The sequence below is a fragment of the Gavia stellata genome, chromosome 24, assembly GCF_030936135.1.
Source record: "Gavia stellata isolate bGavSte3 chromosome 24, bGavSte3.hap2, whole genome shotgun sequence".
In the NCBI taxonomy this organism is placed as follows: Eukaryota; Metazoa; Chordata; class Aves; order Gaviiformes; family Gaviidae; genus Gavia; species Gavia stellata.
In genome coordinates, this window is record NC_082617.1 from 2914244 (window position 1) to 2941840 (window position 27597).

Below are 27597 nucleotides of genomic sequence, written 5' to 3' on the forward strand. Positions count from 1 at the left end.
GTTTCTTGAGACTGAAAGTTGGCTTCACGCGCCAGGGCGGTTGAAGATCCACGTGAAAACACTGCCGCTATCTCCTCCAGCCTTCTGCTCCTCTGCAACCTCTTCGCGTTTCCCCTCTGATACTCAGAGAGATGGATATTAGGAGAGGAGGCTGTGAATGCTGGCAGTGCGGCTGAGGTGGGTGGCTGGCATGGAGATTTTCGTAGTGAGCTGTGAGATCTGCCTCTCCCTGCCAAATACTTAGTTTCCCTCAGTGCCTCCCGTACTGCTGTCTGATCTGGCTGTTCCCAGCGCTCAGGGGTGTCTGCATCTGCCATCCTGGCTCAGGAGGACGAGGCCGCTCCCTCACCATGCTATGGTGGTGCTCGGTCGCTCACCTTGCACGAGGACGCGAGGGCTGGCATCGCCGACCCCTGCCCTGCGTGTGGCAGCAGGCGTTGCATGGAGCAGTTCTGCTGGGCTGTGCCGCCTGTGGATGGGGCGAGAGTTTGGGCTCCCAAAACTGATCTGAGGTACAATTTTCTCCTTCCCTGCTTCCTCCATAGCCACCATCAAGGGGTATTGCCTGTCCCAGGCGCAGCCTGGGCTGTTCCTGCAGGAAGCCCATGGGTGTGTTGGTTGGCAGCCTGGCTCCGGTGCCTCCAGCGGGGAGGCTGGGGTAGGTGGCACAGTGAGGGGAGCAATAGTCGTGCAGCTGCCAGACCGCACGCATGGACTCTGCGCTGCCTGGCTGTTACGGTGCAACCACTCCTGCCCCTGTGGGCTCTCAAGGCAGAGCAACCCCATTCCTCCCCACCTCTCTTCCCAGGCTGTTTGGGTGACACAGCACTGGGACCTACGTCAATCTGAAGCTTCAAAACAAAACAACTTGTCTTTTTTTTTCAGGAGGCAGTTTTGGAGAAAGGGGATGCTGGGGGAGTCTTTTCTGGAGCATGCTTGGTGAGCAGCGAGGTGGTTGTGCCAGGGATCAGGATGAAAGGCTGGCCGGGGTGCAGCCCATCAGTTGGGCCCTGTGTGCGGATGCTGCGGCGTTTCACGCCTGTTGCTAAGGAGCTGCGGGACTGGCAGATCCAATGCACAGACTTTGTGGCATGCGGCCGTCCCCCTCCTGCAGCCCGTGTGGCCTTGTTCGCTGGTGAGTTTTCCACCTGCAGCCCAACATGTGCAAAGATGAGCTTGTTAAATGTGCTCAACCGGGGGATTCTGTTCCAGATGTTCGAGATGACCCCCTTCCTCCGAGGGCAACTGGCGTGCTGATAAAACGCTGTGATGCTATAAATAAACCTGTCAGCTCTGTAAGGGAGAAAAGCCTTCGGTTTGAACAGGAGTTTGTTCTAAACAGGAGCCCAAGAATTTGCTTTCTTCTCTTGGGATGTATGTTGACCCCTGATTTTGGGGAGGAGCTGGAAAATGTAGGTTTCCCTGTTGCTCTCAAACTGATGGAAGAAAGTGCTTGCAGAGGGGAGAGGATTGACCTGCCTGGGAGAGGACTCGGAGAAGATTTGCTGCTCCGCTTTTCTACAGGCACACATCTGCCCAGTCTCCTTTTGGAGACTTCTGCATTTGCTAGAATGAGGACATCCTCTGTGTGTCGATACTACCTGCACGGACGTGCCCCTCCTCGCTCTGGGCTTGACTCTGACTAAAATAACTCGTGTGTAGCCAAAATAATGGCTGTGGGTCACTTTGCCTGTGTAGCAGAGCTGTCGCTCCCCTGTTGTTGATACAGGTGGAGTTTTTACAGGCTGCATTTGGGAGCTGGACCAGCTTTCCTGCAGTGTGGGGCTGTGTTGGGTGGGTCTGGGCTTCCCGCAGGTTGTGTGGGAGACCCAGCTGGGTCTTCCTGCCTTAGCTTGACAGGAGGTAAATAGAGTCCTGTTGCTACAGCTGGGGAGATCAGGCACTTCTGGGCCTTAGGATGGGTTTTGCTGAGCTTGGACTTGCAGGGCTGGCTCTGCTGCCCTGGAAATCAGCTCACCAAAAGGTCAGGGCCAGGAAGGGAGGGACTGTCCCTTCCACTGCTGTGAGGGATTTGGCTGGTTCAGTCTCTTGCAGGGCACAGACGGCAAGTGCCAACCTGGGGGAGGAATGGCTGAGCAGCAGATCTCGCTTCTGGAGACTAAACGGTGCTAAAGCTTGTGCCACTGCAGACAGGGCTGCAGGGCGGTCCTGAGCCCCAGCTGGGCTTGTGCGTGGCAGGAGCATTGCCCACAGGGACAAAGATGGGTCAAACTGTAGCAAAGACTCAGTATTTTGCTGGGAGCCTGTCCGAAGTCTCAGAGAAGAGAGCTGTATTGGGTGTGACTTGTGCGATGGGCTGGCAGGCTGCAGGAGGTGGGATGTCCCCCTGGGTCACGGGGAGCAGCAGCGGCATCCTCCGTGTGCTGGAGGCTGCTGGTGGTGTGGGAGATGCTGCTTGACGTGTGTCAGCTCCAGACAAGTCACCTCCTGGGGCCCGCTTACGGGCTTGGGTTTGAGTTGAGATGGAAAGTGTGAACTACTCTTTTAGACAACTCCTCTCCTTCCACATTAGAGGCCCCTTCCTGCCCCTGTGCTGGGCTCTTGGGAAGGAAGAAGATAAAAACCTCCCCAGACAATCCTTAACCTCGTGCCAAACCTGCTGCTGCCTCCAGCATTCGGTGTAAGCTCTGCTCTTGTCTCACTGGCTTGTGAAATGCCCAAGACAATTTGTGTCTCAGTAACTGACAGGAAGGACCCAGAAGGATGGGGACAGCTGAGAATTAATTAGGAGCTGTTGGTTTAATTAGCAGTGTCTCAGTATATTTGTGCATGAGGGCTGGGCGCTGAGGGAGTAGCGTATCTTGTGAGCTTCCAGCCTTCCTACTTAGAGGACATGAGCCCTTTGTGTCTGAGGTCATACTGGTGTGTTTCTGTGTAAAGGCCTCATCCTGCCCCTCTTTGGGGTCTCGCCTTTCTCAGTGTCCATTTTTCGTGGAGCTTTTCTAGGAATTACCCAGTCTGTACAAACTGGTTGAGAGTAACTTGTTGTCTGCAGGTCTTGCTGACTCCTAGGCTTTCCGTCTTCCCAGAGCCATCTGGTCTTGCTTTGCTGGGAGTGTGGGTAACCCCAAACCCATCTTCTTCATCCGGAACCAAGGTAGGGGCTTTACAGGGCCACAAGATCTCAGGACATACCAAAACTTGTGATCTTTGCCTCTTGAACCCAGAGGTTTCGCTCCAGGGTGGAGCTGTGGTGCTGTGTGTTGAGGTGGCCTCCTGCTGCCGCTGCAACAGCCCATCGATCCGCCAAGGGCAGCTCCCCGCTGCCATCAGCTGGGGAGTGGTTGGGGCTCGGGGCGATCCATCGCCCCCTTCTCCTGGGGCTGGTTCTGGCCCCTGTGGCTTGCAGGGCTGGGGGGGAGAGGTGGCTCATTCCCGGCTCATGGGAGGCGGCTTTCAGTCCTTGCAGCTCTGTGCATACAGACGGCAACTTGAGGGAATCTAATTGAAATGTGGTGATAGCTGCCTGCCGCGGCTGTGATGGAGAAGGATGAGGAAAGGGGGCTCTGGCTTACTATGGCTGGTTTCCATGAAATGAAGACTTATCTGATGCAGACTCGCTTATCTCCCACAGTAACTTTCTCCCCCTCTGCTCCCCTGTTATCTGGACAAGTTTTCTGAAGGGTATCTCAGTCCCCGGTTACCCTCTGAGCCCGTTATGAATGCGGGTCGGTGCAGACACACAGGGTGGCTTTGCCATCCATCTCATCCCACGCTCGCAGGGCCAGGCACCCCCTTCCCTGCAGCAGGGACGGCTGGAGCCTCCGGGTCCAACAGCTGAGCCCATGTGCTCACTCAAGTAGGCTTCAGCTGTCAAAAACCCAGGGCTGTTCCTAAGTGCCAGTTCAGACCTCAGTCACCAACTCTTCGGCCATCCTTGTGGAGGAGGGGGAATGATGGGACAATCCATTTGTCCCATGTGAGCCGCTGCCAAATGCAACAGTGACCACGCCAGACTGTTGTAGCTTTTTGCTGCTTCCCCTCCCCACCCTCGAAAACGTAAACCAACCAAGCTGTCAGCATCTCCTTCCCTCCACTGCTGTCTGTTGCCCGTACCTGTTGCAGCGGGTGCGTGACATAGACAGGACTTGAAGCCGGAGGGTGTCACTTGGGGCTGGCCCTGCTGCTAAGTGCAGGGTAGCTGGTGATGCTCTGCTTGCTCAGGACGTGACTGGATTTTGGAAGTAGGGATGTGCACGTACAACCTGCTGCTGGCAGGGGACGGGGATGCGTGTCCTCTGCTTTCCTCTTGCCCGAGGTGCAATGCCAGCTGCCCCGAGGAGGGCAGCTCACTGCGTCACCAGAAAAAGTAATTTGAAGTCTATGGCTGCTCTCCTTAAATCACCTTGGAAGAAGGCAGACGTGCCCAGCTCCTGGCATCTCTATTTTTACTTTGTGCAGAGATGGATATGGCTGAGCTGTCTCCTTTTATTTCCAGCGTTTGGCGTGTGCTGTAGCGCATTGCTAAAGATGTGTCTGGCTGGATGCAGAGCTGCCTGCTTCCCTGAATCCCCGGGGGACTGCAGGGGTGAAGGGCTCTTGTCTTCTGCGTGGCTTTGTAATTCACTTCTTGTCTGCTGCTGCTCTTCACCTCCCCCTTCCCCTTCCCTTACAGTTTTTTGACCTTTTTTTCTGTCTTTATTCAAAGCAGCCTGGGTAAACAGGGAGCAGGAGCGTGGTAACTGGGGCCACTGGTAGCACTGGATTCCACAGGCGTTTTTAATGGATTTCTAGTAACTGGAAATGGCCTGTTCTGATGTAGAAACTTCTCTTATTTGCTCTGTCTACAGCTTGGCACTGAGATTGCCTGGAAGGGAGGCCTTGGAAAGGCTCAGACTGTGCATTTTGCTTCCTGACAGTCGGGCTGACAAGCTGGAGGTGGCTCCAGTTGCAGCAGCTCTGATGGTGCTGGTTTGCCAGACCTGTCCCGCCAACACCGTTTTTAGCTTGCAGCTGCCCCCAGCGCCACGTGCCCGAGTTGTGCCTGTCAGCTGCCCCGTGTCCCTCCTCCTGCTTGTGGGCAGGAGCCCCTACACGACAGCGGGGCAAGTCCCCAGTATCTTCTTTTGGCCATGGGATGCTCATGGAGAGGCTGATTTCATGGTTAGCTGCTCCAAAACCTGGTTAGGAATAAGATAAACGGTTTGACCTGTTGAACCGAGCGCCTCTGAAACCTCCTGGATAACCTGAGAGGAACGAGAGCCCTGCAGCTGCCAGGCTTTCCTGCTGTGGCTGTGGGGATGAAATGGAGGGGGCTGTCTGGCTGCCCTGGACCTGCTGCCCCCCGTGTCACCCACCCTGTGGGGGCATGGGGATCTGGTGGCTCCTCCAGGAGCCTGGGGGATGACCTGGGATACACGATCCCTGTATCCAGTCACAGCCCCACTCCCAGCCACGGGGCAATGTGTCTGCTCAGAGCTGTTGTCCGTCCCGGTTCTCCCCCAGTGAGGTGGGGGGAGCTCATGTTTCTGGAGTAGGTTCGGAGAAGATGCTCCATAACAAATCCTCTGCCACTTGAACTGTTCTGAGTCTTGTCCTTGTCTTACATCTGGTGACTTGGTGTGCCTGGTAATGGTACGCTGGCAACTTTGGACAGCGTAGAGGATAAGAGAGAGAGTTTCTCCGCTGCTATGAAATTGCGTTCAAGCTTTTTGGCTTGAAATGTTGCTTTCTGCCCCTTCGGTTGCCCTCGTGCCCCTGGTATGGCAGCCACAGGGTGCGTGATGGTCAGGAACGTGGCTGGAGCGGGCTGCTCTCAGTGGGGACGCAAGACTGGGATGCCTGAGAGCCCCAGAGCTCTCTCTCCAGGAACCGTCCCTCCTCTGTAGGCACAGGCTGTCTGCGGCCACACCAGTTTGGGATGTCAGTGGTTAATTGAGAAGTCTTGGAGTTGACAGCTCCTGGGCCTGCCATGGAGAACTTGTTAGCTAGCTGCAGTGAGACTTTTAGACACTGTCTGACTTTAGCCCTAACAGTGGGTTATAGAGGGGTCCACCATCACAGCAGGGACCACCAGCCAAGGGTTGCTCTGAGTGTCAGGCTGCAAACCCACTGCCTTGGGTTGCTGGGTGTTTGTCTCCTGTGGGAAGGGAGATGGGCCATAGCGTGTATGTGCTTGAACATGCCCACCCACCCGCCTCCCAGGAACAGGAGTGCCTCAGCACCGCAGTGCAGCAAGCGGGCTTGAATTAGAGACCATCATCTCCTTATCTGGGTGTTGCAACAGATGGTGGTGATCTATAAACTTAGGTGGTGAAGGGAGGCTGAGGGGCAGCCTGTTCAGGGGCTGTTGCTCCTGAACGATATGAATGTTCTTCAGTTCTTGGTTGGGCTTGTCTCGCTTGCATCTCCTGTGTGAAAATCTGGGAGTGGAGCATTTGATTTGACTTGAGCCATCCGAGCTATCTGGGCTAACTCGGAGCAGGGCAGGCTCGTTGTGAGCCCAGAGACGTGGCGGTATGTCCAAGGTGGGAGCATGAGGACTTGTACCAACACATGGATACACAGGATGCCACCCTGCTAAAACCGTTCCCTGCTCCTTCTGCTGCTGAAACCCTTATGTGGTTTTGGCTCTGCCATCTGGCAAAAGAGAGGATTGGATGTCACCCGGGGGTGTGCAGGGGGGGTTCAGTCTCATGGTTTGCATCAGGAGGGGGGACCTGTGTCAGCTCAGACCAGGTGTGCTGTGTGCCATGGTGCAGGCAGCTCCCATTGCATGCCACGCTCTCCTGTTCACCCACTGCCTCGGAAGTGCCGCTGCAAATTGCAGACACAAACAAGCGAGCCCATGTGTCATCCTTGCTGCTGCATTGATGTTTGGTTAATGAGAGTTGGCATCTGGAGCTGCTTATCCCTTGCCCTTGAGTATAAAACAGCACTTGGATGAGCCCCAGTGTTCAAAGTCGTGATCAGGCTGTGAAGGTATTGCAGCAGAACTGGTGGGGAGAGGCTGTTCTTTGTTGTGGGATTAGAGACTTTGAGCCCTGAGGAGCCCGTTCCATCTGAATGCTTGTAGCAAAGCACAGGTAAGGGGACTGGGGTAAGAACTATGCGTTCCCCCTGTAGAGAGGGCTGGGTTTGGGGTTTCTTTCCACCCTGTCTTGAGTCAGCGTGGAGGACATGGTCACGCTGGCCAGGCAGGTGCTCTGGAGAGCTGTTTGAGGTGGTTGCAAGCAGCATCACTTGCAGCCCTCAGTGTTTGGGTAGATGGGTGGAGGTGGTGAGATCTTCATGGCTGAGAAGGCTTGTGGAGCAGGGAGGGGGAGAGCTCTTAAGCAAATTGGCCACCTGCGTCCCAGGGAGATGCTTCTTATGAGACACGGCTTGAATACAGGGGAGCAGATGGGTGAAATGGGAAGAGAGTCTGTCTGGTAGGTCCTGCCACCTTCATGCTAGCAGAACTATTCACCTGACAAATTTGTTGAGGGAGTTCCGTGGAATCCATTAAAGCTGTTGCAAAACCTGGTGAGAATCAGGACAGGAGATGTTCAGGCTGGGACAACCCTGACGGCCCAGTTTGTGCCGAGATAGGTCTGCCTGCATCCTCCCTGTGTGAGGGTAGCACCACAGATCATCTCCTGCTGTGCAGCAAGGCCAGTCTGTCACGTTTGTCTGTCTCTGTGGTTCAGTGTCGACATCAGAGCTTGATTTCAACCTGCTGTGAATTGGCGAAGACTAACTGAAAGTGTCTTATGCGTAACTCTCCTGAAAGCCACGTGGCCCTTCTGAAAGCCACAGTGCAGGGCGAGCTCTGGGGTGACTTTCCCAAGGCAAGGCACAAACATGGCTCAAATTCCTCTCCTTGCTTTGGGAAGGTCAGGCAGCATCTCAAATGCTTCCAGACCTTGCTGTGTGGCTTTGCTGTGAGCCCTGTGTCTCTAACAGGAAGACGAAACCACTCAAAATGGTTTCTGGCTGCTGAGAAGGAACGTGCTTATCGAATATGATCCGAAGTCCTGATGCAGGACAAGCGTTAATGGGCAAAGTATTTCTGCTGTACTCTGTTGAAGTAGAGACCGACCCCGGGACACGGGGGCAGGCTCCCAGGGACTGGGGATGTCCGTGAGGGTGGGCGGGCTGTGAACTCGAGCAGCAGCTGGGCTTGTTCATGCTGCACTGGAGGGTCCAGCTCCCTGCTGCAGACAGGGCTATACACCTTGTTTATCTGGCTAATGGGCTCATGCCGAACACGTCGCTCCTCCCAGGGCTGGTGGATGGCCGGCTCCTTGTGGGGTGGGAGGCAGCAGAGCTCTCTGCCACTCATCCCTGTCCGGACAGGGACACCCAAATGTATCGGAGCGCATCGCTGCCACAAAAGTCTCTGCTGTCAGCCTGAGTGCAGGGGCTAATGCACATATTGGGAGGGGATGTTGGTTCATTTGGGAGAAAACTAGAGAGCGGTTTACCTCTCGGGGAGCTGAAATCACTTGTGTTACAGGCTTTCACATCCAAGGGGGCCAGCACGAGGACTTCAGTGGTGATAACAGCTGGGAATAGCACTGGGGTGGCCGGGAGTGTGCAATAGTGCTGAGAGTAAGGGAGAAACCCACTTCTGAAATAAAAGCGTGACCTGATTCCTTTGCTCCATTTTTTCTACTCTGTCTGTTTTCGTGAGGCACTGCTCCTGCACAAGTCCACATACAGTACCTGAAGGAAGTCTGAACCTGAGGTTTTGCTTTCTCTCAGTGCTTACGTGTGTGCTTTCTCTCAACAGCCATCAAGGTGAGCTGCGTTGGATCCTGTGGGGTGTCTAGCAAGATCAATGACACAGCATGGACTGTGGAGGAGCAGTACTTCAACAGCACACTGTCTCTGGCAGACAAAGGTAAGGTCCACAAAAATGTGGTGGACATCTGTGATTCTGAGATGGTCTACAGAAATGTGTCACCAAGACTTCAGCATCTTCTCGCAGTGAAATACCCCTTCACAGGCTGCCTTGGCTTGTGCACAGAGGATGGGAGCCAATATTAGAGACTACAAGAGCTTAGAAGGAACTGTGCGGAGAGGCATCCTGAATAGCTGCAGAACTTGGCAGCCACCCTGCAAACGCTTGCATCCTCCGGCCCTGGTCTGCCTGAAACGGGGCTGCCAGCAGTGACTTCTTTGCTGTTTCAAGGCCCTGTGGGTTCACCGTGCTCCGCTTCCTGTGGGTGTTGTCTATAGCAGTCAGAAAACACCGATCAAAGCTGATCAACAGAAGCCACTTGCAGACCAGGTGTAGTTTGCGTTGAAAGGGATGCAGAGGTGTCACTTGTCCTCCAAGAGAAATGTTGAGAGCATGGCTAGAACAGCCTAGGACAGTTACCACCACACCCCCCGCAAGCTGAGATGGCCAGAGATAGTGACACGGGGTTGTGTTATCCTGTGGGGTAAAGTGACACCAGCAGCCTCTGGGGAATCTGGGCTCGAATGAATGCTGTCTTTCTGCTGTTAAATAGGTCAGCCTTACCACAAATAATTCATGCTGTGCCCTGGCTCCTGTTGAAATCAAGACATGCCAGTATTCACCTGCTGAAGGCGGTGGCTGTAGCGGTAACTGTAATATGACAAAAACCCAGGCTAGCAGGGGCTCAGCTCTCGTGCTGTTTTATCTAATAGCAGGAAATGGGTAAAATTGAAGTGGCAGTTTCTGCTAGCTCAGCAATTTTTCAAGCAGAGCTTTTAGTGTTGAGGGGAGACTGACCTCATCCTCACAGCAACTGGAGAGAGCGCTGCTTGCTCTCCGGTCCCAGAGAAGGGAGACAGCTGACTGGCTCGCCCCTTGGCTTGGCTCATAGCCCCGGGGCTGCTGTTGGAGGTGAACTGCCTGGGAGGGCAATGAGAAATGTTCCTGCCTGATTTTTGGATGCGGCGCTGAGCACAGCCAGAGAGCCCAGCTGTGAATGTTGGGGTAGCAAAATCCCGGAGGCTTTATAAGGGGCTGCAAGCCATTGGGCTTAGATGAGTTGGGAGCTGGAGGCTGCGAACGTTTGTGGACTTCTGGAGAGGTTTAAACCTGCAACTGCACTGAAAAATGCACCTTCCAACTTTTGTTTCTAATATTTAATGATTCAAGGGAGAGCTGTGATATTGTGGTCGTTTCTGTCCTGGTAAAGCTGAGCAGCGGCAAAAGCCAACCAGGAGGTAAGAGTGGGAGGAGGTGGGTGTGCTGTTCGTTGGTTTTGCAGCCCCTGGGAGATTTTGATAGCCGCTTCAGCAATCGGTTCTCGTGAGATCGCACATGGGAGCCATCCCCTTGACAGCTAGGACCAGCGTGGACTGGGAAGGATGGAAGGAAAATGCATTGATGGTTACACGCTTTCATGGCTCTGAAGTTTCCTCTTTGAAGGCCTGAATTCCAAAGACAGTTGAAATTTGGTATTCCGAGCTCTTAAACTGTTCATGGAAAGCTCTTAATTTTCTGCGACCCAGACTCTTGTGTATCGCCCAGTGCAGTGCTGCTATCTGTCAACCAGCAGTGTTGCAGACTCTGCCAGCCTGAGACTTGAGCAGTTGCCCGGGGCTGGGGCGGCAGGGCTGGGCTGCTCGCTCTGCCCTGGAGCCGGTGACGGAGCTGGCAGCTGCCCAGCTGCGTGCCTGGGGCCGGGTGTGATCCGGCCAAAACGGGCCAGCTGAAATCTTCCAGAGCTACTGCAGCTCCAAGCAAGTCAGGCAAGAAATGGCAGTGCGTGACTTAGAGACATAATGAATTGAAGGGAAAAATCTGTCCTGTAGGACTGTAGAGTCCTGCGCTCAAAAGCTGCAGTACATAGTGTCGTTACTGTCCTATCTTGCAAAGCTACAGTGCAATTATGGCAAAAAGTCTGGTCCCAGCTACCAGCAATCAGTCTGGAGCAGCGTCCCAGGGACGTACAGTCACTGACCTGTGCTCTTCTGCTTTTTGTGTCAAAGTGGACACAACTGCTGGGAGCTCCCAGCTGCAGGGAAGCAGATACAGAGAGGATGGGCAGTGGGATCACAGCCACAGGCAGCGCTTGTGGGGCATTTGCTCTTTCTGTGACTGGTACGAGCTCAGGAGTTATTTGTCCTGGGCTTGCCATGTTTGTCCCATGCCCTGAGGACTCATGGGAGCAAGCGATGGGACATAGGTGGGAGAGGGCAGTGTCGGTGCTGCCTTTGGACCCGAGTCCTCCAGCAGAGGCAGCTTTGAAACTGTCCCTTGCAATTGCTGCACTGGCCTGTGCGGATATGGAAACAAAAGCCCTGGGGGCTGGCACCGCTCCAGCCTGCGGCGCGGGGAAGCGAGATAACTGTCTGCTGTCGCAGCCCTCGCTGTGACATTGATGCATGTCCGGGCTGGCGGAGCAGCAGGGAAGCTGGGCTGCTTCTCCATGTCTCTGCCTCCACGCGTGCCTGTCTCTGCCTGTCTGTCTGTCCGCCTCCTCCGAGAGGGCTGCTGGCAGCGTGGCATCCTGGCACGGCACAGCCCTGCAGCAAGGCAGCGGCAAGGATTTGCCAAGGGAGTCGTGCAATGGCCTGGTGGACACGAGCAGGAGGGCAGGGCCTCGGCGTGACTCAGCCACAGTGTTTTTAGGCTCCCCAGGAATAGCTCTCAGCTGCCCCGGCCTTTCCTGAACAGAGTGTGAAGGAGCTTCAGACAGATGGCCCGTCCCTTGGTGCCTGCTCTGCTCAAAGCAGAGATGTCCCTTTCCCCATGACTCTGGCCAAAGAGCATTTGACAGGGACAGGATGCTTCGGTGTCTGGCAGAAAAGCGGTTTGGGGTGCAGCTGCCTCTGGGGAGGCACACCCAATGCTCACGGGTGCTCCACAGGGTGCCTCCATGCAGGTCTGATGCCCGGCTCGGAGGAGAAACTGGGGCAGTCTTGTGCTCTTGGGGCATGGGGTGTTGAGCTGGGGCACGCTCGTTGATGGGTGATGGCAGGAGCCCAGGATGCAGGTGAGTTAAGGGAGTTGGAAGTGTTCCCGAGCAAGGACCCCCAAAGGAGCACGGGGCCAGCCTGGCTGCCAGCCCACACCGCCAGCGTGCAACTCCTTCTCTGGCCAGCATCTGACAGTCGCCAGCGAAAAGCAGTGAGCACCACAAGCAAAGGTTACTGTAGCTGCGGTGGCGTATGAGATGGTCCTGCCACGTGTGTAAAAACGTGCAGAAACCCCCGGGGGTGAATATGTGCCTGTTCCTTCAGGTGAGGGCTGGCTGTGCCCACCCTTCCTTCTCACACCCTGAAAAGCAAACAGCAGGAGGGAGGGCAGGAACCGCGGGAGGCCCCGTGTGTCGGGTGGAGGGGCAGTCTTTCTGCGGTGCTGCAAGAGCATCTTACCCATGAAGGGGGATGTCACCTCCCAGCAGCACAAATGGAAAATGAGTGGAGGAAGGGGGGGAATTTGCTTCTGTGTCGGAGGACTCTTCTGTTCCTGCGTCCCCCCCCTTACAGCAATGCTGTTACCTCTTGGTTTTGAACCTGTGCATTAAAAAAAAAAAAAAGCAAGGGGGAGCAGCATGTCCCTGCTGGGGAGGGGAGCTGGCAGCCAGGCTGTGCCCTGGGACAGAGGGTGATGCCAGGCTCCCCGCTGGCACCATCCCCAGCCCTCTTGCAGAGGGCTCATCCAGCCCCATAGTGTCGGCTTAGGTTGAGGGAGGATCCCAGGTGTCCTCCAGACCGTGCAGCCAATGTGTCTCTGTCTTGCCCGTCCCTGGCGAGTGGCTCGTGCTCCAGCGGGGCCGCAGCAGTGTTGGCACCTGGGGGGATGGTGCAGGGAGGCAGGCTCAGCCTAAAAAGCAAAAGCAACCCGCCTCACTCTCTCCCTTCCCACATCCTGAGCAGTAACTTTAAAAAACAGCGATCTGTGCTCTTTGAGGACACGTGGGGGGAAGGGGAGAGGAGGTTTGCAAAACTGTCGAGGCGTGGATTGCTCTTTAAGCATCTAAGAGCAACTGTGCACTTCTCCACCCACACACCTTTGCATTGAAATAAGTGAGGGGGCAGCTCATCCTCTGTAGCATCAGCTGTTGCTTGTATTACACACTGTTTGGTTGGGGTTTTTTTTAACGGTGTACATTGTATGAGAAAGGAGGCAGGCCCTGAAATAACCCAGATGCCTGCTTTGCAACATAAGGCACTTATTTAAGGCACTGGCCTCATCCTTAATTTTGCTTCTCGCCCCCCCCCTCTCGGAGCAGTATCCAGGTGTGCGGAGGGCTCAGCCTTGTCGCTGGAGCATCCGCAGGTTGGTGACCAGTGTTTTTGCTGCAGAGGACCCTCTACGCATCTGTGCCGGCATGGTGCTTGTCCCCGCTCAGCAGTGCGGCATCCGTTCTCCGGGAAAGCCTCTTGCTGGGGCTGGCCAGGGCCGGGCAGGAGCTGGAGGCAGTGGGCACCCATCAGCTACCGCGGGAGCTGGGGGATTGCACAGGGCCTGTGCTGTATCCTTGGCAATAACACGCAGGGCAGTGGTTTAATGAACTCGGGCTCTTTACGTAAAAGCCGCTGGAAAGTGCTGAGAGTACCAGCCGGTCTGGAGCCCTTCGCTGCTCTGTTTGCTGGAGGACACAGTGCTGTGCCGGGCAGGTCGCTCAGCCCACGGGTGGCTCTCGGGACAGGCTCACTATTTGCCTCCTGGAGGGGAGGCCAAGGGGGGATTTGCTTTTCCCACTTGGCCTGAGTTTGACTTGGACTTTGACTGCTCCCTGGTGCTGTTTTTTTTTGGGTCCTCTTTTTGGAAAGAAATGCAATAGGGCTGGGGGGAACCTTGCAAGTGTGGGGGGTGTTGGGTTTCTGTAGGTGTCAGCAGTGCAGGAGATCGAGTACACCAGTTGCAGTGAGTACAAAATAGCACCGATTGTACCCTCCGCTGTCAGACAGAGAGATGCTTTTCTTGATCCAATATAATGGAGTAATTCAGCTCTGCGGAGGCCTCCCGCTCCTCTCCCCCTCCCCGGCTGCAGCTCTGGCCATGTTCAGCCGGAGAGGAGCCGATCCATCGTGTGCCTGTACCCACATGAGGCTATTTTCTTTGGATACCCTGTATCTCCGACTGCACACACAGCTCTTGCCCTGTGGATGGGTTGTGCATGCAAAGGTAGACTTTTTTATTATTATTCCCTTTAAATCCTGCTTATACCTGAGTTGAACCCATGCAGGGAGCTGGCTGTAATTTCCAGCTGACCTTACATTTGGCAGCTTTTAGTTAGCTAGAAGGCGCTGCAGGGAATTCCTGGCTGCTCCATGCGCTTCCTTTGCTGGCAGATTTCTTGCACAAAGAGCTAAAAAGGGGCAGATGTGCATCACCTCTTGCCTGGGGTGGTTCTCTGCCGGCCTGGCCCAACACCTTCACAGCCAACAGTCGGCACAGGGTGACGATCCTGTCTTCCAGCTGGATTTAAAAACTTTAGTGACCTGACTAAGCAGGCATTGAGAGACTTAGGTCTCTTATTCTGTGCTCAGGAATCACTCTGCGAGCAGGAGGTAGCGAAGCAGCGGGCGATGCTCCCGGACAGCCCCTGGCCAGGTGAGAGCAAGAGGGTGCCCGTGGGCAGTGGTGAGCTGTTACGGATGTGCTGGTGCCAGCTCCCGGCCACGCCGTTCTGCCAGGTTCAGGAGCAGTAACGGCAGGTTCCACCCAGCAAAACCATGTGGAAGGAGCTGCAATTGCCTTGGGTCATGGCAGCTTCCTCAGCACTTCCCAATTTCTTGCCTTAATAGATTACTGTTAATCCTCGGAGTTTTTTTGCAGCATTGCCATACTGCCAGATCCTGCTAATTCATTGAAAAATGTCACTGAAAACTGCAGACATAGATTTGCAAGCAGTGGAGGGCTAGCCTCAGTGCTGGGCTTTCTGGTGTGTTTTCTTCCTCTCTCTGTACCTCCCATGTTACAGAAATGTTTATCTCGGCAGCATTAACCATATCGGGGTGCTGGAGGTTGTTCCTGCTGTGTGTTTGCATGCATGCAAATCCAACGTGAGTGAGTTGCTGCTTTGAACATGAGCTTGGAGCCTGCTGGGGACTGTGCTCCCATCCTGCCAGTACGGCAGCTCTGCTCAGCTGAAGTGCTGTCGGTAGCAGGAGAGCTCTCGTTTGGACAAAACTAAGCTGAGCTAAACACCGAGTCTTTCCCTGGCAGGTCTGGCTGTGCTTGTTGGCAGGTCGCTCTTCTGGCTGTCAGCTGCTCCCTCTGAGGCGCCTGTGTGTGCTGCAGGGATGGCACGAGCAAACGTGTGTGTTTACCCTCATTTGTTGCAGTCTGTAATCCTGTGTATTAGCTTAATCCACCAGAGACAGAGTTGGAGTCCTCACGCTAAAGCCGCAATGGCCCAGCATCACCTGAAGTGCCCTGGCACTGACAAAATTAATGCTTCCCATCTACCGTCTCTGATACAGCCTCCTGCGAGCAAAAGCAGCTCTGACCTTCTTGCTTATGGCTAATATTCAATTTTCTGGGCTGCAAAGGTGGACGAAGAGGACAGGGGCAAGCAGGGTGCTGGCTGTCAGGACTGCAGCGAGAGTGACAAGTTCTTTCAGTAGCTGGGGAATGGGTATCCTGTAGCACAGGGCAGGCGTGCCTGTTTCTCCACCTGAAAGTGCAAAACCTGCTGCTTTCCTGCTCTCTGCCTGGAGAGCCTCGAGAGGGGAGTACCCGAGCTGTGCGTCAGCAGCACTGGTATCAGTTTAACTCGGCACCTTCAGAGGAGCTCGCCTTCCCCGGCAGTGCATGAGGGCTCATTTTAGGCAGCAGGAAGACTATATTGCTACAAGCAATGGTAGGGGGACCAGCAGGCACCAGGTAGCTTTCCGTACTACATGATTTGGCCAGCATAGTTAATGCATCACTCGCTAAGTAGCCAGAGAGAAATTGCCATATGGCCAGGCCTGCTGTTCCTCTGCTAGAAGAACCAAAAAAACACGCATACTCCAAAGGCGCAGCTTGTTCTCGCTCTAGAGCAGCAGCGTCTGTGTGTGCAGAAGGAGGGAGCAGACCCACTGCTGTCTGCTTGGCGGGTACTGGTCTGGAGAGCGGGAGGTCGGGGCAGGAGCCCCAGTTCAGCCCGCTCCCAGGCTTCTGTGTCTGGGGTAGAGGGACACCTTCCAGGCTCCTAGTTGTGGCTACGGAGCAAATAGCACCCTCTTCTTTGGGGGATGGAGGAGAGAGACACAGAATATTCATCTGTTGTGCCCTAGCCTAGCCATGGACAAAGCCTGGCAAGGCAGAGGTGTGTGTACCGCGCACTGCTGTTGCCTGGCCCTGCAGACTGCTGTGTGCTCAGACGGCTGAGCTGTCTCTCCCAGCGCACCAGAGCGTGAGATTTCACAGGGGTGAGTAATAAGGCTTGGCTGACTCTGTCGTGTTTGTGCATCAGTGGCCAAGGCATCTCCCAGCCCTCTTCTGGCTTTTCCTCTGGCCCTGACCTGGAGGTCCTGGCTTTGTCGTGATGGCGATCAGCCTTGCGGAGAGATGGCTGTGACTGCCTGCAGCTTCTGGCTTCCCAGGGATGGAGATGCTGGGACTGGGGGAGCCAATCTGGGAGGAGATGTTTGGCAGATGTCCCTGCGGTGGCACTGGTTTGAACGGGTGGCCCAGGCAGATCTGGCCCCACTGGTACTGTAAGACTGGCCTGTTTGCATGGGCCGCTGAGACAGTTGCAGAACAGCCCTGGGAGGCCCAGGTGGGACGCAGCGGGTAGGGCTCGGCGTCCTTGGTCCTGCGCGTTTGGTTGTCTCCTCCTGAACCCCAGCCCTGCCCTGCTCCCCTGCCAGGGCAGAGGCTGCCAGAGGACCTTTCCCAGCCCTCGGCTGGCTGCCGGTTCACCCCGTGCTCGCAGGGCAGGGTGTGGGCAGGCAGCTTCCCCTTGCTTTTGGAGGGATGATGGTGTCTTCCTCTGGCTGCCAGCTCTGCCGGGGCAGGGGCATGGCAGCGTCGGCCAGGGAAGAGCCCAAACCCCTCAGTAGCTGAGCTGTGGTGGGGTAAGCTCGCCTTGGATCATTTGTTCAGCAGCGTAAATACAGACGTGTGGTCACTTCACCCACACACGGTTACGACGGTGTGATGTTTTCCCATGTGGTTGTGCAGCGGTGTGCTGGTTTGCTGTGAGCACGGGGAAACTTCGTGAATCACAGCAGAGCTGTCTGCGGGGAGAGAACTGTGCATCCAGCGGCTGGGTGGGCTCAGGTCAGCTCAAGCTTTGCATGGGAACCCCGTATGACCCTGGGGAAACCCCATTAATCTCTGTCTCTCCACTGCACATCAGTGTTACTGCAGATGCCCCGAGTGCTGTGGGACGGTGCTGCAGCACCGAGGTCTGTTGTGTCACGCAGGGCTGGGCTCGGGGTTGTGCTTCCCGTCGCTGGCGATGCTTTGCAGGCCCTGATCACGCAGGGGGCCTGGGCCCGGCAGCATCACCAGGTTACTTCCCGGGGACCCGGCAGAGGACTTGGCGTCAGCTCTCTGGATCAAGGCTTTTCCTTTCTGCACATGGTGGGTCCTCCCAAGCCTCCACGTCCGCTGGTACAAGTGAACACCCCCCTGTCCCAGTGTGGAGCAGAGGGGAGCAGCTGAGCTGTGAACGGGAGAGTCCATTTGCTTCCAGACAAATCTCTGCTGGATTCAGGGAAATCTCCAATGTCGCGCTCTGCTTTGCATTGTAAGACAGCTCTTGCATGCTGTTAGCGTGTTGTTGCTGCTCCTACTGTCTGGGTTTGTTTTTTTCCAGGCTGTCTGGGGCAGCAGCTCCTTTCCCTCCAGGAATTTTTAGGGAGGATGTGCGTGCGGGGGTGGCCAATCTCTGCTGGCTCGGTTCCTATCGGGAGAAAAGGCTGCTGCAGGTATGGCTCCACAGCAGAACCCTGCTAATCCAGCTGCCTCTGCTGCCTAATGACTTTCTCAAGGTATTTTTAGCTGCATGTAAACTTCAGGAAAAGCTTTTTTGCAGCTGAGCACACTGTGGCCTTTGTTCAGGCTTCTGGGAACGGGGAGGTAACAGCGCAACGCGGCTGCAGTGGCTTGCACAGCCCTTTCCCCCCGCAGTGCATTTGCAAGCCGTTCAGGAGCATTGCAGCTTGCTGTGTGGCGCTGTCGGAGACCCCTCGAGCGATGCTGAACTCCTGCTGACCTGCTCTTGCCCGTGCATAGTCTGTGGCTTGCTTCGGCAAAGCTTCTGGTTCAGGAGCAGCTTAGAAAGGAGCTTTCAGAAAGGGCTGCTCCTCTCGGGTATCTGCATGTCGCGGTAGCTGTCAGAGGAAACCATTTCCCCTCTGCCTGCTGCCAACAACCGTCTCTGTTGCAAAGTCAAGTTGCACGTGGAATTAGCCCATTCAATGTCCTGGGTCTTTACTTGAATCTCTCAGGGCTGGAGGGACAGTGGCAATGAGTATCTTCCCATGTGTTTTGTGTCCCCCTTGCTGCTTGGGTGCTGGTGTCGTACAGCGGATGTGGCTGGGCAGGCAGAATGGCTCTGCACGCTGTGCATGATGCCACATCTCCCCTGCCGTGGTCTGGGGATCTCTCTAAGGCACGTGCATGGCTAGCAGGGCACACGTTGCCCTGTCCTGCCATTGTGGTGGCTACACAGGATGGGTGAGCACTGTGAGTCTCCCTTGCAGGGTGCTGAGGTGGCTTTTGCTGCTGTTTTCCATGTGAGAGGTACCTGGGTGTTGGGGCAAGGTCAGCCTGTGCCCTGCCCAAGCTCACGGGATGGCTGAGACAAGGGAAATTGTAGATTTTCCCCATTATGTCAAGACTAGTCAGCATTTGGAAATGAAAGCTCAGCCTTTAGGAGTAGAGTTGCCAGCTGGAGAGTTTAAAAGTAGTTGTCACCTCCCTTCCCACTGTAAGGGGGGACTCGGCTCGGGACTCACCAACTTCCCACCTGCCAAAAGCGTCAGATATGTGGCAAAAGACCGAAATGGCTTTGTGATCCCAGGCAAGTCGGACACGGAGCCTCCGCTGTGTACATGCCAGAGGAGCTTCTGCCAGAATAGACAAGCAGGAACCCGGGCAGCAACTCGGTGTGGGGTTACTGCTAAATGTCTGCCTTTCCTGCTGCTCGCAGCAGTAGTCAGGCAGGACCCAAGCTTGCCTGCAGTCTCTGCTGCCTTGTTGCTCTGCCAGGCGCTCTGGATCGTGCCCATGCTTTCATGGGAGTCTCCCGTCTCGGTCAGGATCATCTGTTTTTCTTCATCTATTTTTATTAACTCTTGTCTCTGAAATAGCTCTGGCACTGAACTCCAACACTCTCTTCGCTTTCTGCACCAGTGGGCTTCTCAAAATGCCCACTCCGGGCTGCCAAGGGTGCCTACAGCCAGGGTTGGGGATCCCCAGCCAGGTGCAGGGCTGAGGGTGCTGCTGCCTGTCATAGCCCCTCTACCAGCAACCTGCCCAAACAACTTCTGTGCTTGCAATAAGGGTAAGAAATGCAGGCGTTCAGCTGGAAGTTGGGGCTCTGTGAGCAGTCAGCTGTTTGTCGGCTGTGCTAGCAGATGAAGCCGCATGCGGTGGTGTCTGCTCCTGTGGATAGGACCTGGGTGCTTGGTCCAGCCTACTGGAAAATTCCCTGTACGTGGAGGATCTCAGGGCTGGCATAAAGATGCTTCTCTCTCTTTGGGGGAAGGAGAATGTGGGCTGGAAGGAGCAGGTCTGAAAAGAAGAGCTGCTGCTAATTGCCTGCAACATCTTTCTGCTTAATGGAGTGGAGAATAGAGCTTGCTGCGTTTCCCTGGCTCCCTGCTCGACACAGGGCTGAGGTCTGGGCTTTCATGGCCGTGAGCCAAGCGCTGCTGCGATGCCCTCGGTCCTCATGAGCTGCGGTGGGGCACGACTTCAGTCTGGGGTAGCTGGTCTTGGAACTCATCACTGGCAATGAAGAGCAGGAATGGCCTTTTCCAGCCCTCATGGACAGCTTGTTGCAGGCAGGAGCTGCAGGAGGGATTTGCAGGCTGCTGCCTGCTCCAGGTGGGGTCACAGCAAGTCTGAGTAGGTTGTGAGCCAACAGGTTTCTGGGCGCTCGGGCTTGGTCTGAGCTATTGGGGTGGTCTACGCTGACCTGTGGGCAGTTCTCATCCGGTGACTTACTTGGAGGCTGGGCTACCCATGTGGAAACTGCATCAGTGCCACCAAGTTACACGGTGGCTCTGACAGCCAAACCGCATCCCCCGTGAGTGATGCTGGCCATGCACGTTGCTGGGAGAGAGTATTGCTCAGTGCTGCTGTTGGGAGCAACCTTCGGGACCCCTGGTTTTCTGCAGGGGGTTAGAAACTGTGAACATGAAGTGCTCACAGGTTCGCTTCCAGCCCGACTTTTTGTTGATGCACGTGAGCTGGGCAGGAGCTTGACCGAAATGACTTGTTGGATCATGCCACCTGTAATGTAGAAGAGGGACTTTCCCTTTGTGGAGTCTGTGAGCTATTCCTAAGGGTCCTGGAAATGCTGTGAAGTTTCATGCTCCTAGCAGGAGACTTGAAATCACTGCCTGTGTGTTCATCTGGGGCTCGGCAGGTCAGGCAGCTGGAAAGTCTCCAGTCTTGGTGGGAAGTCTGTGGCCACAACCCCCTGGAACTCCCATCTCTCTTCCTTCTGCATTGCAGTAACGGGACTTGCTCCCTCTCCCTTTCAGATGGAGCAAGTCCCCTTACTGCAATGCAGAACCTGCACAGGAGAGTTGATGTATTCCAGTTTATCGATTCACTTTCCAAAAGTAAGGATAACGGGTATAAAATCAATGTTGAATGGTGCCCCATGAAAGGCAGAAACCCTTGGAGCAGCAAACAAGCACTGAGTCAGTCATATTAGCCAGGCTTTACCCCATAACCAACAAGCACAGGCACCTGCTACATCTCAAGCTACTCCCTTTAACCGAGCCAGGCTTCCCAGGAAGGGAATAGGAGAAGCTGCCCCACACCTCTGTGCCTGTCCCAGCTCTGCAAGGCATCAGGCCTGGCAGTGAAGGCAGTGACTGGCTTTGTGCCTCCACCTGGTGACAAGACCCGGTGTTGCATTTTAGCCTACATAATTCGGTTTTATTTGGGGGACGGGGAGGGAAATCACCAGGGAGGTGTTCTGGGTGGCGTGATGGGAACGAGCAAATCTCACTCCTCTCTCTAAGGACAAAGTGCATAAATAGACATCTCTTAGTTTTCTCCTGACTTGCCTTTGTAGCGATACGTGACGGGATGCTTGTCATGTTATTTATTCTGCCTGCCTTTGTGCTGCAGGCAGGATGCATGCTATCTGGGGTGTCCTTAGGTCCCCGTGGGGTGGCTGAGCGAGCGGAGGGGCAGAGATGCAGCTTTTCATAACATGAAGGATGCACCGAGTCAAATGCCGCTTCCCCTGCCTCCTACCTGGATCGCAGTGTCAGTGGGGGGGATTTACCCTTCTCTCTTCCCCACCTCCCCATCACGTAATCCACTTAATCCCCTGACGATAGGACTCTATTACTGTCAGCTCTGCGGAGCCAATATTGCTAACGGGCAAGCTGTCTCCTCCGTCTTGCATCAACAAAAGAGCTAGCCAAATCTAGTGTCTTGGTACCTCCAGCAATGATCCTACAAAGCAGAATAAACACAGCTTGATTTAATAGGTATCCAGGTCTCCTCTTAGCACTGCCACTTCTAAAACAAAACCTCTCATGTTTACACGTATTTAACAAATGTAGATAAACCTTAGTGCTTTTCTTACTGAAGGCAAATTTGGGAGCTGCCTGATGTTACTGGATCATACTGTGGGTCCAGTTCAGCTGTCACGCTGCCCTGGGAGGGAATCCGGAATCTGGATGGGAGTGTCAGAGGGTGGATGGGGTCGGGGACTCTGAGTCTGTAGCTGTTGTTTTAGCCTTGCGCTGAGTCTTGGCTCTGATCTGTGCCGTCAAGGCCGACGTTGCAGAGCGGGATATGGTTGAAGAAAACCAGTGTTGAGGAAAACTTTTCCTCTGCTCCTGTTGTCTAAGCAGCCGGGCTGAGGTATTGCAGGTCCCTTCTTAGGACCGGGAGTGGATTTAGACCTCTAGTTCCAGCCCCTAAACACTGTGCAGCCTGCGTGGGGCTTGGTGTGTGGTTAAGGCTATAGCGGCTTGATGCCCACCAGACCCCTTTACCACCCCCAGATAGTGCCTGTGCTTTCTCACCTTCCCCCCGACTGGCTGTAGCCTGCTTCAAGAAAGAAACACACAGCATCCCTTCTCCATGCCCTGTGTCAGTAGTCTGCAGCTAACCACTTGCTATGGCATTGAGATCCCTTAAACCCTGCCCCAAACTACCTCATTTCCAGGGTATCTTAATGTAGAACCAGTCATTGGGAATGGAGACATCTCCTGTCCCAAGGAGAGGTGGGTGGCAGCAGATGCTCCTGTTGACTCAAGCATTACTCTTTGGATCTGGAGTTGTCCAGTGGGCTGTAGGTAGCTGAACAAGTTGTGCGTTGTTCCCCAGGTGGTGGCCTCTCCCTCCAGAAGATCATGCTCTCCAGAAGATCACACCATTCCAAGGCAACAGCCTGTCCCACTTACCTTTTACTCTTGTTTCCTGCAGGGGTCCTGACAGCTGGAGAGCACAACTTTCCCTTCCAGTTCCTGCTGCCAGGTATGATGCAGATAAATGGCTGAAGGCACTTTCATGTAAGCCTTGGCTTTTGCAGCCTCTCAAGCTGTGCTGAGCAGGACTTGGGCAGAGGCAGGCTGGCAGCTTGGCATGGAGATGCTAGAGGCAGCGTAAGGTCAGCCACAGATAGCCGAGGAGCTTAGACAAGCGAGTACCTTCTGCGTTGGTGCAAAGTCGGGTCTGAGCTGTCACTGATGCCTCTCCAAGCGTGACCCTGCGAGCTCTCTGGGTGTGCGCAGGGGTCCTGGCCTGTGGCTAGCCAGCCGTCCTGCACGCAGTGCACTCGGAGAGAGGACCTCTGCTCTTGCACCTGTGGTTGTAGAAGATCCCTTCTGTAAGGAGGTTGCAGCAGGGTCTCTGAGTGACCTAAGTGTTCAGCCCCAGGTTGTTTTTTGGGGGAATCCTCATGTGCTCTGTCTCTCAGGTACTTGCAGAACTCCTCAGGTGAAGAGGGAAGCTGTTTAGAGGGACAGTACTTCCAGTTCAGAAATGCTTGACCTGACTCAGCCTTACGATCCTTTTCTTTCTCTCTCAACTCCAGCCTCTGCTCCTACATCATTTGAAGGCCCTTTTGGCAAGGTCCTCCATCAGGTGAAAGCTGTGATAGACACACCTCGCTTCTCCAAGGACTACAAGTGCAACAAGATCTTCTACGTTCTCTGCCCTCTCAACTTGAATGACATCCCTGACATCGAGGTAAGAACAAGGAGGAGCGTGGCTGGGAAGTGCCAAGGCTTCAGCACTTGTCCTTGACCTGCGTGCTGTCTGGGGAATAATTGTTTGGTAGGACAACTCTTTGACTGCATGCCCTGACTGTGCAAGAGCAGGACAAGGACTCCTGATCTGTTCAGCCTTGCCATCAATCCCTGCTCCAAGTGATTTTTAACTCTTCCACATGTTGCTTTGAAAGGTTTAGGTTAATTTTCAGCACACAGAGAGAGTTGTTGGCCAATAGCACTAGGTGTCTGTAGAGACCTGGGTTTGGGGAACTTGCTTTGGAGGGAAGAGTGACTAATAGGACAGCAAAACTGGGGGGGATGGAGAAGACCTGTTGTCTGTGGCAGTGCTGTGCTGTTGGTCCTTTGCATCCTCTTAGACCAGATATTTTGCTTGCTTGTTTTGAATCTCTGTGTGTTTTCCTGGAGGCTCTCTGACTCTCTTGAGCCAACATCTCTGTCTCTCTGCTGTCCTGCAGCAGCCCAACACTATGTCAATCACAAAGAAGTTCAACTACAAGCTTGTGAAAAGTGGCAACATTATCTTGACCGCCACCTCGGATCTGAAAGGGTACATCGTGGGGCAAGCAATCCAGCTCCGCACGGACATAGAGAACAAATCGGGCCGGGACACCGGGGCTGTGGTAGCCAGTCTGCTCCAGGTAAGCATCCGAAAGGGTGATTCCTTAGCGTGTGCTGGTACCCCTGAGGCCTCTGTGAAACTGGGGCAGTTCTCACCAGTGTGCATCTCTGTTGCATGTGGCTGGGAGGTGGCAGTGAGGAGTCCAGACCTCTGGCTAACTCTTTCTCTCTGCCTTCCTGGGGAAAGAGGTGGTAGAACTTGTCTTGTTTATACCAACTCAGTCTATCATATAACGGTGGGTATTTCCGCTCTGTAATATGCACGTTAGGTTTGTGCTCGTGCTTATTTGACAAAGCAGTTGGGTGGTTTTGTGTTCTGACATGTTTGTGGGAGACAGAAGATCATCTGCAATCTTTCTGCTAGCTGTATTTTCTCCTGTCTGTACAGAAAGTGGCTTATAAATCCAAGCGCTGGATTTACGACCTGAGGACCATTGCGGAGGTGGAAGGCTCAGGAGTGAAAGCCTGGAAACACGCAGAATGGAAGGAGCAGATCCTCGTTCCGGCACTGCCTCAGTCCATTCTGCAGGGCTGTAGCCTCATACATATCGACTACTACATCCAAGTGAGTACATCAGGGCTCCTGGGGAGCTCCAGTGGGCTGTGCTGCAACTTCTGTGCTCCCTTCTGGGTTGAGCTCAATCGTTGAACTCCATAGCTGTGTGGTGCGGGTGGTCCTCGCATCAGGTGAACCTTCCCAGTGCAATGTATAATGAAGAGTATGCCACTGTTTTTCCTTCTCTTCCAGGTTTCCCTCAAATCTCCAGAGGTTTCAGTCACTCTCCCCATTTATATTGGTAACATTGCTGTGAACAGGGTGCCTCTGAGCCCCTCCCGGTCCATCCAGCACATACCGTCTGCAGTGGTACCCAGTGCCCCCCCGGAGGAAGAGGAGGCTGCCAGCGGTTATCACCCGATGGACAATGTCTCAATCCCCACCAAAAGCCATTCCCAGCAGCAGCCATTTAGCTACGCCCCAGGACTGAGCTTCCAGGAGATAAGGGTGGACTCGGAGCAGACGGGCTCCCCAAACCATCCCACGCTCTGCCTGTCGACGGGAGCCACTGTCCCTTACTACGCTGAGGGGAACGTGGTGCCCGTCCCCACGGCCAGCTCTCTCATTTTGCCTCCGGAGTACAGCACGTGGGGCTACCCATATGGTGAGCAGCCCGCTCCTGAGATCTAAATGGGCTGGCAGGGTGGTAGCAAACGTCTCCTACCACAGAAGAGTCTCTTTGCTAGCTGTGAGCTGGATGGGAATATAGGGATGTCAGCCTGCCGGGGGCTGATGTCAGAGGGGATCATGAGACCTCTCTGCTTGCTTTAGCCTCCGGAGGAGTCCCCTCTTACAGCTGTAAAAGCCGGCTGTCCGTTCCCACGTCTACACCCGTGCCTGCCCTGGGCTCGTCGTGAGAGGATCTCCCTGTTCTTAAATGAGCTTTCAGCCTCCCACTGACAGAAAAACTTCTTGGCTTGTGGTGAGGCTGGTGGGAGGAGAGCCAGGAAAATGATGTAACTGAAATCTTCTGTCTGACTTGGAGTGGGCCTGCAGCTGGTCTGAAGACACAAGCTGTGGGGGTGGGAGCTGAGAGACTGTCCGGGGTGGAAAGGCTTGGGGAAATCCCCACGTGCTGGATTCCTGGAGCCGTGCTTGTCCCAGGCGGCTGGGGTGGCAGGGACCAGCAGTGTCTGTTAGCACAGATAGACTGTTAGCACAGTCCTACCCAAATAAACCCGTCTGTTAGCATTGGGATAACGAGACACTCGATGTGTCACTTCAGGCCTGGCTTGGGGCACACGGATCACGGGTCACCTGTGACCTGGAGGTGTTGGAATACATGAGGATGCTTGTGGAAGAAGGGGAGGAACAGAACGGGACTTTGAGGTGCTGATTTTAACCCCTGTAGGCATCAGGACAGGGATGGGACTGGCTGGCTCATATTCTGTGTGTGCACACACAATCCTCATATATTTCAGCGGGGCAGGTTGTAGGGTCCTGGCAAGGGAGTGCCTGCATGCATGACACATGTATGTGTTAGCAGTTTGCTTTACTCTGCACCAAGTTACATAGACTGGGGTGAAGGGAACCTCCCAAACACCCACCGTAACTGCTCTTATTTTTTCTTTCCCCCGCAGAGGCGCCTCCATCCTATGAGCAGAGCTGCAGCAGTGCCAACTCCAGCATCAGCAATGGCAACTAGCCTCCCCTGCTTCGAGTCCCGCTGGCGCTGCCCACCCCCAGGCGCCACAGTTCACCTGCCTACTGCAAAGTCTGGTACAGCACAAGGCGTCTTTTTATCTCTCTGGCTGCTTGGTGGGGTAAATGGCACATCCTGGCCTGGGCTTTTTAAATCTCTTTCTAGGGAGGGGGGGAAAAACCCAAAAAGGGCAGCCAGAGCAGCCTGCGTGTGTGTAGGAGAGGTCTGGGAAACTGAACCATCTCCTTCTGCTGCACCAAGTGCTGGAGAACTGGTTTTACCCCAGGGATGCCCTCTGCAGCAGCCTGTGTTTAAAGTACTGTAGTCAACACTAACTGCTTTACTATCGAAGCACCTGCGATGCCTTATCTGAAATGCTCCTGACTTGGCATGCCTCCACTGTAGGTGAAGGCTGGGCTGTGTGGACTTTCTCTTCTCTTTTAGGGGCCATGTGCTCTCCAGAAATGTTTTGACAGCCCTTTCTCCTTGTCCTCGTAGGTCCTAAGGGTAGCTGAAACAGGAGGTTGCTTGGATTAAGCAGGTTCGGAAGGTCAGGGACCCTTAAAAAGCCAAAAGCACAAGCCCTCACTGTACCTGTGTTTTGGGGTGAGTGACTGGCAGCCTTTGGTCCTCTCGCAGTGGACTGCACCACTGCCTGCATGCAGTGAGAGGAGAGCAGGCTCTGGCAGCGGGGAGCTCACTGGGGCACTTGTTCATAACGCAAGAGGCTCTGGTGAGCTGTGGAGGGAGAGCCCGGTGTTACCGTGGGGTACCCCCCAGCCAGCTTCTGGCCTTTTGCAGCAAGGGCGACTTTTCTCTGAAAATCCCTGTAGGAGACAGTCCGTCCTTGCTCACTGCTGGATCGCAGCGCCCAGGATGAACAGCGCTAGTCAGTCTGCAAGTGAGGGGACCAGATCCCTGTGTCCCATCTCCCACCCCTGCAGGGTGCCCTCTCCATCCCAGCCGGCGCTGCCTTTGGCAGGCCAGAATTACATGACAATCAAGTTACAAAAGTCTGTCCAATGCTACCTCTGAGTCTGCCCAAGGGCCCTGTCTGTGGAAGCCCTTCCCTCTGGGACAACCCTCCCTCGAGGCTCAGCCTGGCGTCTCTCGCAGGAGCGGTCGACACTGCCAAGCCAGTGCGCAACGGTGCTTGGCCTGGGGACGGTTCTCTCCACAAGCCGGTCCTGGTTTACCGCTTGTCTCCTGAGCCGCCTCTTGAGCCACAGCAGGATGCGAAAATGAGTGAGTGGGAACACAAACTGCGATGCCTCATTTGCAGCCTCCGCTGGACCTGGCAGGTTGGGGGAAGAAGCTGGTGGATGTAAACCAACATTTTTCTTTTGCGCTTTTTCCCCCGCCTTGTTTAGCTTTTTTAGTATTGACTGCCCAAGCTGAGGAAACCACAAACCAGATATTTAAGAGCCGCGGGCATCCAGCCACGGCTGAAATTGTGGACTGCAGACCTTTGGCA

The 27597-nt window shown here is 54.8% G+C and overlaps 1 protein-coding gene across 1 annotated transcript in view; it reads left to right on the forward strand.

Annotated features, from left to right (window-relative positions):
- ARRDC1 (arrestin domain containing 1) overlaps positions 1-27260 on the forward strand; it is a 36796-nt gene extending 9536 nt beyond the window's left edge. The window contains exons 2-8 of the mRNA XM_059828817.1: positions 8735-8845; positions 22499-22549; positions 23109-23263; positions 23763-23945; positions 24314-24490; positions 24674-25085; positions 26062-27260. Coding sequence (XP_059684800.1) covers positions 8735-8845; positions 22499-22549; positions 23109-23263; positions 23763-23945; positions 24314-24490; positions 24674-25085; positions 26062-26126 — 1154 coding nt within the window. The 3' untranslated portion in view covers positions 26127-27260. The remainder of the gene's footprint in view (positions 1-8734; positions 8846-22498; positions 22550-23108; positions 23264-23762; positions 23946-24313; positions 24491-24673; positions 25086-26061) is intronic.
- The last annotated feature ends 337 nt before the right edge of the window (positions 27261-27597 follow it).